The 16,777-nt window shown below is 46.0% G+C and overlaps 6 protein-coding genes and 2 non-coding genes across 8 annotated transcripts; 4 read left to right on the plus strand and 4 right to left on the minus strand.

The window, feature by feature from the left end:
* Positions 1-1,245: 1,245 nt before the first annotated feature.
* On the plus strand, positions 1,246-4,163 carry F4813DRAFT_398851 (uncharacterized protein; the record flags this gene model as incomplete). Its single annotated transcript, XM_049248101.1, has 7 exons — positions 1,246-1,688; positions 1,741-1,871; positions 1,930-2,805; positions 2,856-2,899; positions 2,952-3,188; positions 3,240-3,452; positions 3,512-4,163. The coding sequence occupies 7 exons, from the start codon at positions 1,246-1,248 to the stop codon at positions 3,800-3,802; spliced, it is 2,235 nt and encodes a 744-aa protein (XP_049096681.1). The 3' UTR covers positions 3,803-4,163.
* On the minus strand, positions 4,164-5,408 carry F4813DRAFT_201556 (uncharacterized protein). The gene is made up of 3 exons (XM_049239556.1): positions 5,285-5,408; positions 5,053-5,224; positions 4,164-4,982 (listed from the first exon to the last, which is right to left on the minus strand). Exons 1-3 carry the CDS (start codon positions 5,306-5,308, stop codon positions 4,525-4,527), a joined length of 654 nt encoding a protein of 217 aa, XP_049096682.1. The 5' UTR covers positions 5,309-5,408; the 3' UTR covers positions 4,164-4,524.
* Positions 5,409-5,977: 569 nt separating this feature from the next.
* On the plus strand, positions 5,978-6,466 carry F4813DRAFT_392470 (uncharacterized protein; the record flags this gene model as incomplete). Its single annotated transcript, XM_049247290.1, has 3 exons — positions 5,978-5,987; positions 6,065-6,354; positions 6,431-6,466. 3 exons carry the CDS (start codon positions 5,978-5,980, stop codon positions 6,464-6,466), a joined length of 336 nt encoding a protein of 111 aa, XP_049096683.1.
* A 246-nt stretch (positions 6,467-6,712) lies between these two features.
* On the minus strand, positions 6,713-7,144 carry F4813DRAFT_382537 (SOH1-domain-containing protein; the record flags this gene model as incomplete). Its single annotated transcript, XM_049245816.1, has 2 exons — positions 6,713-6,982; positions 7,052-7,144. The coding sequence occupies 2 exons, from the start codon at positions 7,142-7,144 to the stop codon at positions 6,713-6,715; spliced, it is 363 nt and encodes a 120-aa protein (XP_049096684.1).
* A 219-nt stretch (positions 7,145-7,363) lies between these two features.
* On the plus strand, positions 7,364-8,577 carry F4813DRAFT_370037 (uncharacterized protein). Its single transcript, XM_049244481.1, has 2 exons — positions 7,364-7,905; positions 7,990-8,577. The coding sequence occupies exons 1-2, from the start codon at positions 7,553-7,555 to the stop codon at positions 8,153-8,155; spliced, it is 519 nt and encodes a 172-aa protein (XP_049096685.1). The 5' UTR covers positions 7,364-7,552; the 3' UTR covers positions 8,156-8,577.
* A 195-nt stretch (positions 8,578-8,772) lies between these two features.
* Positions 8,773-8,852, plus strand: F4813DRAFT_t116. The gene has a single exon. It is a non-coding gene; the product is annotated as a tRNA-Gly (tRNA).
* A 429-nt stretch (positions 8,853-9,281) lies between these two features.
* Positions 9,282-9,355, minus strand: F4813DRAFT_t117. The gene has a single exon. It is a non-coding gene; the product is annotated as a tRNA-Val (tRNA).
* A 1,030-nt stretch (positions 9,356-10,385) lies between these two features.
* Positions 10,386-15,180, minus strand: F4813DRAFT_370039 (importin-7). Its single transcript, XM_049244482.1, has 7 exons — positions 14,763-15,180; positions 14,443-14,521; positions 13,914-14,377; positions 13,666-13,850; positions 12,422-13,605; positions 11,368-12,366; positions 10,386-11,303 (listed from the first exon to the last, which is right to left on the minus strand). Exons 1-7 carry the CDS (start codon positions 14,850-14,852, stop codon positions 11,116-11,118), a joined length of 3,189 nt encoding a protein of 1,062 aa, XP_049096686.1. The 5' UTR covers positions 14,853-15,180; the 3' UTR covers positions 10,386-11,115.
* Positions 15,181-16,777: the final 1,597 nt, after the last annotated feature.

Raw genomic sequence — 16,777 nt, forward strand, 5'->3', positions numbered from 1 at the left:
TTACAGGACTATAGTGCGTTCCTTCCTACGACGGGTCGACGTTGCCCTAGATGTAGTTCTCTCCCCTATCTATTCCTAAATAGGACCTGCTTCGCTAATCGTTAATCGTAAACACAAAACATCCACCAACATTCACCACCTTCAATCAAAAATTCACCAATATTCAGCTTGTTCTTCTCACTATTTCTCATTATTCCAAACCGCGTATTAAAACCCATTCTAGAATCTTGACTACCAATCAGTCTAAGTGGTCATCATTCATTCTCGTGTTATTATTCTCTCCCCTTTGAGTCAATCCATCTCCAACCCTCGTGACTGTGTCGCCTAATCCTCTGCATGGTAAACATCCTCTACCTGCGACAAAGGTGTATCATCTTCCGTGCAATACAGGCCATCAATCCTCACAAGGGCAGTCCTACACTCCTCTCTTCTGCTCTACCTTTACTGCTGCCAATCCAGCAATACCAGCGCCACGGCACAGGACACCTTTCAATCATTTTCAGTGCCCTCATAACTACAGCAACACTTCCTGGACCAACCCTAAACTATCTAGGTTTGATACTGCTTCCTTGATAGTATCATCCAGGAGTCAAAGTAGGATTTTGTAGCCTCTGTCTTGCAAAATTCGGTAAGTCTCTACCCAGTACGAATCTCCCTGAAGACCTAGCATTTCCACTTCTATGCTCCCATTTGCGCTTTCCTTCCCACTTAAGACACATATTTCATGAGCACGCTACTTCTCTATTTACATGATGGAGAAAACATCATTCCTAGTCTTGTCAATACATCTCAGTGGCACCTTGCCGCACTTGTCGCATTCAAAGGACGGGCGTTGTCAATAGCCTTTTGACCTAGCATGCCACCTACTACACATTCTCCACTATCTATTATACTATCCTCTGTTCTCCTATGAACCTTGCAACTTCATATGTTAGCAAGCCATATACTGGCGCTATTAAGAAATAGTACCTTCATGATGATACATCTTATCCATCAACCCTATACACCCTGGCACTCAGACCTTGATCAACTCACTCTCTACCTATATAATATCTTAGATCGTGAATTAACTCCAATTAGGTATTCTCTGGCACACCTAGTCTTTAAGTCTTATTACTAGCGCTGCCAAGAGACAGAAGGTCCTGGAAGCCTTCAGTATAGTCTTCAGTGGTCTATTGTATAGCGTATTGAGAAAAGATAGCCGGATCCTTCAAAAAGACTATAGCACAAGCTATGTCATTTACTATGGAGAAGATAATCGCCGACCCTACACCAGTGGACGATGCTATAGGTATTGCTGAACATAGTCCGGTGAAGCGTTCTTTGAAGCGAAAGTATGAGGAACTAGAAGAAGACGAGAATACGTCCGAAGTCTTCCAGACCCTCGATCAAGTTAAATCCGACCGAGTGACCCGAAGTCGAGTAAAATCTACCAAGCGAGAGACCGCTTCCAACACTGTCACCAGTACATCTATCGACCCTGCCGAGGCACATGCGAACAAGCCAGAACCGCATGGTCAGCCATTGGCCTGGGCTGACAAGAGAGCAGCCCTAAATGATGCACTGCCATATTTCAAATCGCATCAAGGCGGCGTGTATTCAGCGGGGCTAATGCCCAAAGGCATGCTCATAGATGGAATTGTAGGGACGCGTGATCATTTTTCTAGTCAGGTTATAGTTACTTCAATGTAAGTTTCAATACAATTCACTGCGCCTGAAACAAACTAATGTAAGAAATAGTGGTGGTGGCCGAGTTCTAGATCCGGTTACCAAGAAGATGATCAGGATCGAAGATCAAGGGGATGATGGCAAGAATTATAAGGCTTTGATGCGGGCTTGGGAAGCAAAGCACCCCTTCGTGATGGTAGCTGGTAAGTTCTACAATGCATGTATCTCCCTTGTTAGAAGATAGATTCTAATGGGATTTAGGAGCGCGCAACACTATGTTCCCGGTCAAACCTCCCCATTCCTATAATGTTCTTGACTATTTTCATATTACAGATATCTGGCAAGAAAAAACCAAGGAGCCCCAGAGACAAGCGGTGATGATTTATATGGTCCGCTTGGAAAAGGTCAACTTGACTAACAGATCTTGGTGGGCTCCAAGAGATGTTAGTGGTCCCGAAGCGGGTGAATTTGGGGTTGGTGAATACTCCTGCACATCTATCGTTTGCACGACTTGCCAAAACCCGAGCAAGGAGATTTTCGAGCAAGGTTGGACCTGTCTTAACAGCCAATGCGGGAGATTCTTTGAGTTTGCTACCACATTGGACTTCAACGAGCTGAAGTATAACAACGCCTTCTTACGAGAGAGATCCAAGTACAGCGGTATTCCGATCGAGAATGATCTCATTCCTGCGCTACCCTCTGATGGAGAAAACACTTTTGGCAGCGAAAAGGAGTATAAACAAGGAATCCTTTGTCCTAAGTGCGGCTGTTGCAGCAGGAGAATAAAGTGGGATGGCTGGTATTGCGAGAATGCAGAATGTGATTTCACACATACAGTCCCCATCAAAATGACTCCCCTCGATCGTATCAAGAGTGAGAACAAGAATGCGAAGAGCAAAAAGAATATTCCTATAACCCATTGCGACCCTTGTGTTGAAGTTCACAAGACGACTATAGGAGGACAGAAGCTTAAGACTTTTTTCCTCCTAAATGAGAATGGTGGTCATTGTATTGGGACTATCACCCGCATTAGGCCGACAGAAGAGGCCATTTCAAGAGAAGGTGGCCTTAACGACCTATATTTACATTTGCAAAAGGAAGACCTAAAACTAGAGAGAAGACCAGCAAAGAATCCTGGTAAGTGGATGTGAAGCTCTATTTAGGCTGACCAATACTGATTACCATAGGCTGTCGAGTTGAAGAGTTGACCTCCCACTTCTCTGGGAATTTCGTAAGTCCCCAGGTTTGATCGACTCGAAATATCATAATTAACATTATTATAGGGTGCTCCGTACAAGTTTGGAGTAGTCGTAAAGACCACAACTAGTTTCGAGGACGCACCCACTCCAATATTAGAGACTCTTCTCCGACTGACTTGGGGAGGAAAGGCAGCCGTTGAAGCCTCGGGTAAACTCATCCGGGACAAGAAAATCAACGTCCTAGGAGATTCAATACCAAGCGGATTTGAAGCGTATAATGAACAGCTGGTTCTTGGATATTTCGAAAAGTCAAAAATCAGTGTATGTGTTTCTCCAAACTGGTCGTCCTATAGGAGTACTAATATATCCTAGGCCCACGACGACGGTGAGAAAGAACTCGGGCCGAATGTTGCATCCCTCTCCCTTGGATCTCCTTCGGTGATAAAATTTTCCCCCAAGAAAGGAAAAGATATTGGGGGAAACAAAGATATAAACAAGAAGAGGAGAGGGTCGGTCTTGTCAGTGAAGCTGAAGCATGGTGACATGCTGGTCATGCATGGAGAACAAATCCAGAAACTATATCTCGTACGTATTCGCAATAGTTCGTTTTCCTTTTGAGTCCATGAATTGACTTATTTGGATAGCATGCCGTCGAACCGCGTGGAAAACATCGATTTGCCTTGACTTGTCGACACATCCGGCCAGATACCATTCCCGATGAAGAACAGCGCATTCTATCTATCACTACTGGGAAAGTCCCTGATCGATGGGCTGCCATTAGGTATAACGGAGAAGAAGACCAGTTCGAATCCCGTGCTACTGGAGAAGTTGTAGCCTGCCCTGGAACTGTTGTAGGAAGTACTGAGTCTCCTCAAAATCCGGCACCATCTGAATACACCAACGGCGCTGAGAGTGATTCTGTTCTCACGGTTTAGATTTTTATCATATACAGCAAGTTCTAAAGGACCGACTACTGACAAAGCTTCGCCTACCATCACCAACAATTCTATCTCGTTTCGTCTTGCTATAGCACCCCTTAGGTCCCTGAAGCAATCAGGAACTAGTCGAATATTATCAAATGTCGCAAGTGGACTTCTTTTTGTTTCACTACTTAGAATTACGCCCCAAGTTTATTTATTGCATCTACTCAATTTTCTTTTCGCTTTGGCACTAGTTTTTCTCAAGTCACAGGAGAAGTTTCATTATGTGGGAGGAGATGGACTATGCGGTGCTGCAGTGATCTCTTTTTAACGATCTCGGCATTAGCAACTACGTTAACGACTTCATGCTTTACGTGTACCTACTTGGCTCAGCTAATGCATATAAACACATCCCTATGATGTACATGACGATATCGAGCTAGAGAAATTTGGAAGGAGCTTAGCAACGGATTGTCAAGAAAAAAAACATCTATCTACGCCCCTTGTCTAGTGATTACTTGTGCATGTTCCTGTCATCATATACACAAGAGAACAACACAAAGGATGGTGACTCAATGTGCATACGCATTGTATGAGCAATGCTCATGGTCTTCTCGACAGACCAGAGCAAGCCTACGTCTTAAGACGTGTCTCTATGTGTCGCTCTACGCGCCTCCTACCCCTCTTTCCGCCTCATATCAATCAACTTTCGTCTTTTCATATTTCTCTTCTCTTTTCTACCGGCCCTTGGTCTTGCGCCTGCGCTCCCATTCGGCACGCTCTTCATCGTCACTACCGGAGAACTCGGCATCATCATCATCATTATCTTCCTGCCTAACATCAACAAACGAACTCGCCGCCACTGCCTTCTTCTTCTCCTTGGGGGGTGCAGATGTGGAGTCAACAAAGTCGCCCGCGTTCAACTCGGCATACTCATGCTTCTGGATCAGGTCGCGCAGGCCGGTATTAGAAGGGTCGACGAGTTGATAGGGTGTCAGCCGGGCCTTGTTGCGTACGCGTGTGGACGATCCGGCTTCGAGCATCATTTGTACGAGGGCGTTGCCGAATTGGCGCTGGGCAGGGGGCTCGCTGTTGATCCAGCGGATGGCGCTATGCAGGGGCGTATCCCCTTCGATACGGTTTAGAGGATCACATTCAAAATCTGGTTGGTCCAGAAGTGTGTCGATGATCTCATCTGGGGTGGAGGTGTTAATACTGTGTGATGGATTTATGTAATATGAGTCTGAGCAAGATGAAGGACGTACAGTTTCCCTGTAGGGCAGCCTCATGATAGAGGTGATTGCCCATAACGGTTGTAGTAGTGTTGAGGAGGGCGGATATTTCTTCGTCGGACTTGCAACCCGAGATTACGTCGTGGAGTAAGTCGACATTATTCCTTCGGCAGGCTTCGATCAGCCGCTCCTTTACGGAGGCGCCCTGTTGCAAGCAATAAGTTAGCTGGCTTTTCAATCTTGGACTGTAAGACTGCTATCTAACCTCGTGTTCGTGATCATCCGCCATGATAGGCTGTTCTACCAAGCTATCCCGGGTGGCAGCAGACTATTTTTTCTATTGTATTTCTTTTAGTTTCGGATTCAGGAGGAGGGTAATTAATAGGCAAGACCTAGCAAGACCTTGTCAGAAATAAGCCAGCCAGCTTTGTTTCCAAGAACGGTGACTGCTGTACGGCAGAGAAGCGCCTAAGGGTATAAATATAAATGTTAGATAAGCAAGCTTGGAAGAGCAAGCGCCGTAAAAGGAGGCTGTGACGTTTCCAAAAAAGTCCCTTGAACTCCTTCCTTGCCTGACTGAAACCCCACCACAGCCCACTAACCCACGCGTCTCTAAATTGGCTGGATCGGGAACTTACAGCCTAGGTACCGCGGGGTGACTCGGGGGAATAGTTAGAGCGTATTCCGGCGGGATGAGACGGGATCCACCTAATAATGTATTTAAGTACGTACCAAGATACCTAGGTACCTATGTATTTATGTATCTGCAAGGTCCCATATTGCTGTTAGTGCATCTTTGTCGGAGCTCCATCAAAATTTAGAATCTCTCTACTTTCAACTCAATCATAGGTTTGCTCACTCACTTGATCTACATACCCGTAAATTTACTTAGATATTTCATAAAAAAAAAAAAAAAAAAAAAAAAAACAGCGTCAGATACAGCTTTTATTGAGTCACCATGCTGCTTTGTACGTGTTCATGGCCTATACGACTATATACATGCCAACTACGGATTACATTAATGACTAACTTCATTCCTATATAGTCTGTCCGCAGTGCTCCAACATCCTGACGGTATCCGTGTCGGCAGAGGCCGGGCGCAACCGCCTCGAGTGCCGCACATGTCCGTACCAGCACTTGATCGAGGAGAACATGTACTCGCGACGATATTTCAAGCGGAAGGAACGCGAAGACGTGTTCGGCGGCGCGGGAGCCTGGGACAACGCCGACAAGACCCCCGTCCAGTGCAACAATTCCTCCTGCAGCGGCAAGGAGGCTGCCTTCTACCAGATCCAGATCCGCAGTGCCGACGAGCCTATGACAAGTTTCTTCAAGGTGAGTTTTTGTTGTTGTTGTTGTCGCTATGCTATCGTAGGCTTGATAAGACGAGACGATGCTGATGGTGATGTAGTGCATGACGTGCGGCCACAGATGGAGAGAAAACTAGATAGTATATGTAACATAACATAGAAGAGTTTGTATCGATATCTCTACTGCCTGGCGTTTGAAAGGCTCTCGACGGCGTTACGAAGGGTCGTGGAGTTCTTGGTAGTGCGTTTTTATGTAGATGCCCTAGTGTCAAGACGTCCGTCTAGGAATCATGATACCTGATTTGCTTCTACTTTTTCTGATGTATATTTTACTGTCTTCGCGTAGGTCCTTTCTTGATATAATGTAGGGCGTATCCCCTTACTTATTCCTTGTGCCAGTCCACGGCCGCTTTGGCTCCCTCGGCAGCCAGCGCATACACCAACTCAGGACTAATGATTTCTTGTCGGAAGCGCTCTTCTTGGAGCAGCTCGAGGTGCTTTAGGGTCGGGCCCGGATAGATGAGGTACTTGATGTAGGGCGGGCGGGTCCAGTATCGGAGGTAGCTAAGGTATGCGACGAAGGCTGGTTCGTTCAGGAGCTTCTGGGATGCGAGGTGGTTGAGGTAAAAGGGATTCGCGAGGGATTGGACGAACTGGTGCTCTTTTTTAGCATTGTAATATTATACAAGGGAATATGGAAGCTGGGATCAGGGAATATGTACCTCAAGCTCGACCTCGAAGCGACTAAACCCGCCGTATTTCGGCTCGTTGTCTGCCGGGAGGGGAGGCGGGGACTGCTGCATTTCGAAGTCCATTTTGGGTTGACTTGGGCTTCTTATTGTCACAACAATAGAATCTGGAGACGGAATTGGCGTATTGAGAGATAACGCGACGATTGGTATAGTAAAAGTGAGGGCTTGGTAGAAGTTAATTCGCAATGGTGTGGAGAGATGGATAATAAAGAGTTGGATGATAGAGACATTGATAAAGCTTATGTGGGGAATTTAGTTTAGGTACCTAATCTTATGGGGATGACTAAGCCACTAAGCCACTAAGCCACTAAGCCACCCAAGTTAGATCCTTCACATGTTCGTATTCCATCGAAGACAGTTTCTTCCTAAAAACACTACAGACATAAAATATTGGTCCACCAAATCCAGGCATGTATTATAGTTGAATATACTATACTATTCAGATTCCAGCTACAACTAACCAATTTGAATATGTCCCGGCGATCATCAGCTCATAATACAGCAGCTGCACCCAGTATGCCAGCCAGCACGCCAGCGCCTAATCTGACGGGCGTAGCGGCTGCATTCGGCGAGGATACACTCAGAGACTCGGTCAAGGAACTCTCGGTAGCTACCGAAGGCCTGAGCGCGCCGAGTGTCTGCGTCGCCACCGACGAGACACTTGCGAATGGATTTGACGAGATTGTGAGCTCCGAGGTCGTGCTAGCAGAAGATAGCGACCCGGTAGATGTTATAGAGTCCGATGCAGGTAGGATAGGCGTTGGCGTTGGCGTTGGCGTATCAGTTGACGTGCTAGATACTTCGCAGGCGTCGAAGCTTACGCTCTAATCTCTATGTTAGCTCGCCGAAACTACCCAACTACCCAACTACCCAACGTGGGTAAGTGACTATAGATGTGAACGACTTACAACACATCCAATTTGTGTAACGGCCATCGTTACTACCATTGTCAATATCGGAATCAACTTCATCTTGCTTATGCTTGCTATCGGAATGGTCCTCCGGTTGATCGCTAACAGGTCTATAATGGTCACGACGGCGGTTACAATGATTCGTGATTGTAAAGAGGGGTAGACTCATAAGCAAAAGAAGAGATGGGCAAACGTTCTATTTAGCAATGGCACAGATAAGATATAACATACCTACCTACCTAGCAAGAGATGATGCTACCATAACATTGACCGTTTAGGAGCGACACCACAACTTCTTTGGGAGATATACTTCCACCGTAGCACCACATATGGAGAGGATGATATGTGTATTCCCTATATGTGTATTCCCTAAACTCTACCAGCGTTACAACATGACGTAGACTGCGTACACACAAGCTCTACCATGTTACACCGTAACGGATTGACCAAACATATAAGCTTATGACTATCTTGGCTCTTCTCCTAAAAGAAAACTACAGGGTTCGGCGAAGATCTTTATCAGATTTGGGCAAATCAAATAGCAAAATCTTAATCTTCAGTTCCACTCGTAATGCTAACCATATCATGTTCCTGTTATGTACATGAAGTCCCCTCGCCCCCGCCCAAGGCTTGACCCCGCGCCATTCGCTACATAGGTATGTCACCTAACATGTCATGTCGTACCTACTGAGGGTTAGGGCTCAGGAGAGCCAATCAGAGGGGAAGCTCACAGATTAGGAATATATAATCAGTTTGCAGGCAATTCAATCATCCAATAAAGCATCAGTGGTTTAGTGGTAAAATCCATCGTTGCCATGAGCATATTCGATGGGCCCCGCGTTCGATTCGCGGCTGATGCACTTCTTTTTCTATTTTGTCCGTTTGTTCTATCGAATTCTTTTTTAATTCTTTCTTCTAGCCGTGTCTTTCTGCTAGCGTGTTAGTCTAAGCCGGCCGGGGTGACTGTGATAGATAAACCTGTGGAATTAATTACAATAGACTATACAAAAGCCTTAATATTTATACTATGTGCCTAGGTAGTGTATAAGTTGCTCCTTATCACAGGTCTCGTCGCTCTCCGCCCCACCACAGCGGATAACCCTCCCCCCCAATGGCATGTATGAAGGATAGCGGTATGGCCCCACCCCCGCTCCAACTTAGATATTGGTAAATAAAGACATTATTGCTTTACGAAATCCACCTCGGATTAGAAGTTCATGGGACTGCTAGACGATTAGACTGCCAGAGCACAAATAGTATATATATCGAAGAGCAAAGATAAAATAAAATGATCGAACCCAGGCTCGAACTGGGGACCTTCAGTGTGTTAGACTGACGTGATAACCAACTACACCATCCGACCTGGACAAGAAACGGGGAACCTGATTTCTCCATCACGTGATAGTAGACAGGTTAGAGTGTTTCAATATATATCCACTAATAATTTGCATCAGGTAATCCCTTGTGCCATTCTCTACAATGTAAAGATTTCTCAACATTGATTAGCATATTTAAGATCTTGGAACAAGTCTGAATTTAATGAGAAAGTATTTAGGCTCCTTTTTCTTATTTGTTAGGTTGATGAGGCAGAAAAAACGACCCATATCCAGAGCTCCATAAGATACTAACGTGACACTAACCATCACAAAGAACCCTCGTATCATTTATCACCCGCCAACACAAAGCCCGTATCAATGTCCACGACAGAATCTATATGAGATGAAGATCTTGGAAATACGAGATAGCCCGCGAGAGCATTTAAAAGGAAAGACTGGATAATAAAACATGGAACAAGACAGAAGGGGAAAAAATAAAAATAAAGTAAAAACAAACGTACAACACCGGGGATTCGCTGGTCGTCACCGACCCAACTACTAATCCGGCGGTATCCGGTTTATCTAAGGGGAGAGCGGACGGGATCCCGAGCTTTCCAGATCCTATGGTCGTACGTGATAGACTGTATTGTATTTACCACTTATATGTTAACTGTGGCATGTCATGTCTCCACGAATCCCACTACGAGAGAATCCCCATCCCTACCACGCTTGCCTAGCATACGTATGGACTAGTAAAGCAGAATAGACTCCATATAACTAAATACTTCTGCCATGACGGGAATAGTGTTTAAGGGGAGAAGAGGCCGGCTAATTATTATTATGCTTGTCGTAACATCTTGCTTTAGCTAAACGGACTGAGATAGGTGGTAATAATACTTCCCCTAGGAGGCACAATAGACACGATGTATCGACGCTAAAAGATAACAATAATCTCGTTTCTTGGCCTGGTACTTCCTATCTACCCTCTCACTTATACACAATATGGGTGGTTAGGTTAGTTAATTAAGTTATTCTCAAACAATGCACCTAATGTATTGATGTACCTTACATCTATGCGTACTCACCTCCTAGCTCACTAATATACAGGATCGTGTAGCTTTGTCTCTTGAAAATGGTGGATTTTAACTAGGCGGCCCTTCGCTTTCGCAGGGTCTTGGTTTATGTCTATATAAACTGTTTGCTCGCTACAGGCTCACTCACTACAAGATACTCCATCCACCAGCCGTAAACCACCAATCACGAAGAACCCCCTTAAAGGGGATGAAAAGAACTAACTATACGGTCAAATTCGAATATCTGTCTCTGCGGCTAGCTTGGGGGCGTTGCGGGGATATTATGTTTGCACGATCTGAAATCTTTTTGGCTTCCGGGGGCCAATCGCCGCTCTGTCCATCCATCTTTGGCCTGTCGTCAAACGTATCGTCGTGCAGCCTCCGGATATATCCTCCCTAGTTTCCTCTCCGTATTCCCGGGGTACTGTTCAATAGCCATCAATGAGGGCCTCTACCTACCTATTTACTACTAATAATTGCACCGAACTCGCTGTTCATGCCCGTATACCCAAAATGCTCATCATAGCAGCTTTGCGCTATAAACCCTGACACCGTGTTCAACTATCCATCAATCATGCCACCTCGTGTACCAGCTTGACAGTTGTAAAAAGCCAGCATTGCGTCCCTGGCATAACAACTACGGGATTATAGCAGTAGCGAGTCTCACGAATATTGAAGCCATCTCTAAACTTAATTTTCTTTACGTGATCTCAGAATGAACGTCAGCGGCGTTTCTATCTGGCCCCGCTATCCGGTGCTCCCAAGACCCCTTGGGGATTTTGTGCCGCTTGGGCTGCTAATTGCATAGCAGCTTGAGCATTTGCTTCAGCCTGGTGGACGACATTTTGAATAACGCCTTGCTCATCTGCTGACAGACTTGAAGTGAGATTAGAGTAGAATTGTGGGTTTTCTTGTTGCATCTCTGTGAAAACGGGTTAGCGACTGCGAATAAGGAGGGGAATGCTTATTGGTATGTAGGGACTCACTCATTAAGACAGTTCGGAAGAGTTGATAAGGCTCAACCTTGTTCAGAGGCGATTCAAGCGAGACACTGTCTTCCCCAAGTTCGTCATCTGACTCGTCAACGAGACCCCCATGTTGGTTCTCGATTTGGCTGAATTTGGCGGCTTCCTCGTTGAGGAATTCTAGATAGGCCGTACTCTCATCGCGAGCATCTCCCTGGTCTCCTTCTGCTCCTTCCTCAACGGCCCAGCTGGTATCCTCATCGGCCCATTCGTCCTCGTCCTCATACCCGTAATCATTCGAGTCGTACGTAAAGTCTTCCTTCAATGCTTCCTCGCGGTTCTTTAGGGCAGTAGGTAACGTCTTGAAGAGGCCAGTAATCCCTTGCAAGAGCCTTGGCCAGCCGACGCTGACACTTGCAGGAATCTGGTCTGCGTGCAAACTTAGCAAGGTGACGATAGCCACGATACATAGCTTCTTGTCGTGCACTCGACTGAAGTGATCCATGTTACTGAACCAAAGACTGAAGAATTTGTTAGTCCACCCCTTGTTCTCTAGGATAGCTAAAGTCAAAAGCGGGTTATAGTAGATGGCATTTATAACCATTTCCATCAGGTGGATCTTGTACGACTTGACCCTGATTTCTTGACCACTGAGCACCGTCATAGCCGTAGTGATAAATCCCGAGACAGATTGATCAATATGACCACGCAGACTTAACATCATAGCTTCCGCAAGCTTGCACGCGCAGATGCGATCGACATCTCCGACTTTCTGATCTTGGAGGAACATATCTTGGACCATCCCGTATAGAGCCTGGACGTACTCGTGCTTCTGGGCTAGTTGGCTGGCACCGTACTGCACAAAGTTGTCCAGAGCTGGCAGCATATCCTCGAAGTACAGCTCAGCGCCGGATTTGAATGTGCCGTGGATGAGCTCGAAGGCTTGCCACATAGTGGGCGAGATGCTTTTCGCGGCAAAAGTACAACTGTCGATTATTTCGAAAACTTCATTATAGAGATCTAATATACCGTTAATTAGCCAAACGATCAGAGGTAGAATGTCAACTATGTTTACCGTATAACCTATTCTCCAAGGTGACCTGGATGACGGGCATTAGAACAGCCTCGATGTGTAGTAGCACGTCAGGAGTGCTTTCTAATGTTAGGATTAGGGTGCCAATGGTCTGCAGAACACCCAAGGCAGTTATGCTCTTGTCGTCCAGGTAATCACCAAAATCGTCCTCGTCACGACCATTAGTCTTGGCGAGAAGCTCGCTGATAATCCTGAGGTAGGTGTCCCTTAGCTGCTCGCTCAAGGCTACCGCGAACGGGGTTAGCTCGGCCGCGAACACCTCGACGAAGTCCTCCATCACGTTGGCCAATGCATCGATATCACACTCATTAGCCAGCTTGAGGAGTTGCTGCATGATGGTAGGAATGCTCTGCTGCATGCTTATACGGATAACGTCGTGTCGAATTAAAGGTTGTAGCGCTAGCGCAGCCGTAACTCTGACGGGCAGATCGCTATCAGCCATACAGTCGAGGATGTGCCGATAAACGAGGAGTAGGTTGTTCTGATCCTTAAAGTTGAGCTGTTCAAACTTCTCGATGGTATCACAGGCACGGGCTCGCAGATAACCTAGAGGGCTCTTAAAATCGGGGAAGACGTAACGGACCAAGAAATATTCGATCTGGTCGGCAACCGGACTCTTCTTGCCTAGGAGAACCGGCGCTAGAGTAGCAATCATCCTCAAAGCACCCTCCTTTGCGATATGATTCTTCTTATCCTCAGGCGCCTGCTCGTACTCGTTAACGACACTATTGACAAATTGTAAGATATCGAAGGTCTGCTTTCTGCGAGCCTTGGTCAAGGTAACAAGAAAATTAGTCGCCGCCACATCGGGGGCTGAAACCTCCTCGTAGAAGTTTAGCTTCCTATGAAGATACTCTTCGGGTTCGTCTTCGAATTTTTCCACATCCTCTTGGCTTAGACACATAACTGGGAAGATCAGATGAGTAACCAAGTTGGTGAGATGAGGTTGCATCAAGCTCCACATAGACTTCGGCCGACAGCATTCGTCCAGAAAAATAAGCGTGTACGATAAACACGGTTTGCTAAGCCAGGACGTCTTAGAAACCCATTTCTCAATCTCTTGAAGGTAATGCTTAAGGATTTCGGGTGCGATGGTACTCTCGAATTCCTTAGAGTATCTAGACATCTCGTCGTTCTTCGAAGCGGCGCCCGTGTAGTTGCCATGCCTAAAACTCGTTCGTCAGTAATCCTAAACAGCTACCACCAATTCCGTAGGCAATGCCAACCTGATCCAGAGCCTATTGAGGTTGAAGTAGGCCCACTTCTTAGCCTTCCACCAGTGGTGTGTCTCGCGTTCATCTAAGTCTTCACTCATAGCCGACGGGGGCATCTTCTTAGACACAGTTTGCAGGAAAATAGTACACCAGCCGATGTTTATGTCGTGTTGTCTCAGGAACGGGGAGAGCTCGAGCTAAGTTTCAGGTCAGAGACGCCTTCGAACGAGTCGAACCCAGACCGTATAGAGCAGACTTACCCAGATTGTGTGCTTGTAGGCCTTGAGGGCGATATGTAGCATCTCGCCAGCCTCGTCGCTTTCTTGGTTGACCAATTCATTGCAAACCTGCTGGAGCCTCGGAAAGGTAGCCTCGACGATCTTCTCAAAATCTCCCCTCACATCATCTTGAGGTTTGAATCTATAGGCGCGGCAAGTGACAAGGAGACACTGCAGGCCGGCAAGAACAGAAGGGGGGTCATTTGCGTGCAGCAATTGCAAAGTAGCATCCATGAAGCTTGGCCATTTCCTAGGGAAATCGAAGTGTAAGATGCGCTGGATTAGCTGTAACAGCTGCTGGCGGACAGGCCCGCGAGAAGCGGTAAGGATAGGAAGCACGCGCTCGCGAAAGCGTTGTTTTTCATCCTCCGCTATCTGCGGATCGTCGGGATAATGATCACTTTTGGACCAGCCTCGATTCGTCCTGTTCTTGAGATAAATGACAGCTACGGGATCAACAGCGTCAGCAGGGTGAACTCGAGATCGTAGACATGGACAGGTATGTTCATACACGAAAGTCGAACAGAGTCATCGGCTTCGGTAGTCAGGACATCGAGCAAGACATCGATAAAGCCAGGATGGCCTTCGGCCTATTATTTCCAGGCAGTGCCATATTAGCAATTGTAACTCAAAAACGAACGCGTTAGATATCCGAGGTCTGAAGTCTGAAGTAGAAGAAGTAGAATGGAAGTTGGCGCATCGCATCGCATTGCGTAGCATAACACAACGCCCACGGGCCGTAACGGCAGAACACGGCGTGAACCAGCATGACATGGCATGACATATGGCATGGCATTGTCAAAAGCAAACAATAGTCCTCGATAAACATACCTGCTTGAGTTCGAGCTCGGCAGCTCTTCGCACGTTGATATCGGCGGAGAGAGTAGCGGCGATGCGAGCCCGAACGGCTGCGGCATCCATGATTGATTCCTAGTATGCTGCGTTATGCTGATCTGTTGTTATTGTATTTGTTGATGTTGAGAGGGCGACGAGGATGACGTTGATCTTTTTTTTTCTTCTTTCTCGGCAAGGACTCGGGTTGTGCCCGTTCGATCGGGTCGAGTCGACGGTAGGAAAGGAAGGGGAAGATTGACGATAAGGAGGGAAGGGAAGTAACAGGCAGTCAACCGCCGAAAATGCAAGTTTGTGATGATGATGGCTCAGCTGCGTAGCTGCACCCAATTGTGGTGTTTTAAAAAATTATGTGAGGTTAGACCAACTCCAGGTTACTCGTTATTTTTGCGCCGTCCGAAAATGGCGGGGCACTTTTGAGGTCGTGGACGTGCAAAGGGCCCATGTAGGTAATGTCATGTACTTCGTAATACCATCAGGTATTCTATGTATTCCATTGTATTCTTTCTGGGCATTATAACATTATACCTAATCTAACACTAGCGATAGTGCTGAGTGGTACAATATATCAGTACCGCAATACTTGCTTAGGTACCCAGGATATGTACCTAGGTACTTTGTACTAGCGTGGACATGTCACAGACATTACATGTACAGCACGACAATACCTACCTACCTAGGTACCTAGGGCTGCTAGGGTCTACTGAACGCGCACCTCTATCAAACTTTGATATTTACACTGGATCAACGAATCCGATAAGGTTGCTAAAGTTTAGACAGGTACATATGTGCATTAGGTTCGATACACCAATCTATCCGCTCTCTAAAATTTTAATCTTGCTCCTGCTTCAACGTTCAATGCTCAACGTTCAGTGTTCAGTGTTCAGTGTTGCTTGCAGATTTGGCGGGTACCTGAGGGTTAGGTACATGTACTGTGCTTAGGCATGTAGGTATTGTATGTATTGTATGTATAGTGGCGCTCATCCGTTCATACGTTCATACAGGTCGCATTCAATGTCAACTGAAAACGTGTTTAGAATACCTCCCTCTTGATAGGGCAACCCGACAGCCAAGTTTATTTTGTGGTTGGTTTTTTTTTCCTTCTGGCTTTTGACACATAGCATCCATCATCAGTCTTACGTGCCTCTCAAAAAAAAATATAATTTATGCGAGTGCCGGTTCAAAAGGCTTCGTTGATTTATATGTAACTACCCAGGCATTATGCATTATGGCTATATTGGGGATAATACAACCCCACAATGTATGACTAGAAGGATAGAAGGAATTGGAGTGTGCAGCAGATGAGACAGAAATTGAAAGAGAAAACGAGTTCAATGTTCCGATTAATTATAGAAATAGCCTTTAGAGTATGACGATAGCTACGATGTTATTGTATTATTGTTATGTAAAAAGCAGGGACCAACCGGAACTAAAGCTAAAATTTCACTGAACATGGCAAGCCGGGTCAAGAGTGGTCACCGCCTTGGTGACTTTTTCAAATTTGCAGCTGAATCCCAAGTAAAGGTGGGTGCATGCAGTAACTGAGTTAAAGAATCCCCTAGGTTAGTTAGGTACTTTTAAGCATTGTATTGTACCTGGCCTAGGTTCATAGGTATGTAGCCCAGGCGCTGCCACGCTTGCCGCCCCTCCTGCTACGAAGTACTTAGAACTTGCTTATTAAAAAGTTAGAGAAGTAGTGGACATGTATTGGGTCTCTATCGAATTGGGTATTGGGTACCTATTACTCCAGGGTTATGCCGCTCAGATTTCTCCAGGCTTGCTACGTATTCCCCCACCTTCGCACAGATAATTTTTTTAACCTGTTTTTCTCTTAGGTCCTCTCTGTTCCAACGACCACGACACTGTAAATAACCTCACCCGCTCGACTAAAATATCATCTTAACTAAAGTCCTCCTTTCCAATCATTCCCTTAGTCAAAAAGTAATATTAACTCGACGTTCTTATTGGTCTTAATAGATTCATTCCTTAAGCTG

This window comes from Daldinia decipiens, assembly GCF_022478715.1.
Source record: "Daldinia decipiens strain CBS 113046 unplaced genomic scaffold F4813scaffold_35, whole genome shotgun sequence".
Lineage (NCBI taxonomy): Eukaryota > Fungi > Ascomycota > Sordariomycetes > Xylariales > Hypoxylaceae > Daldinia > Daldinia decipiens.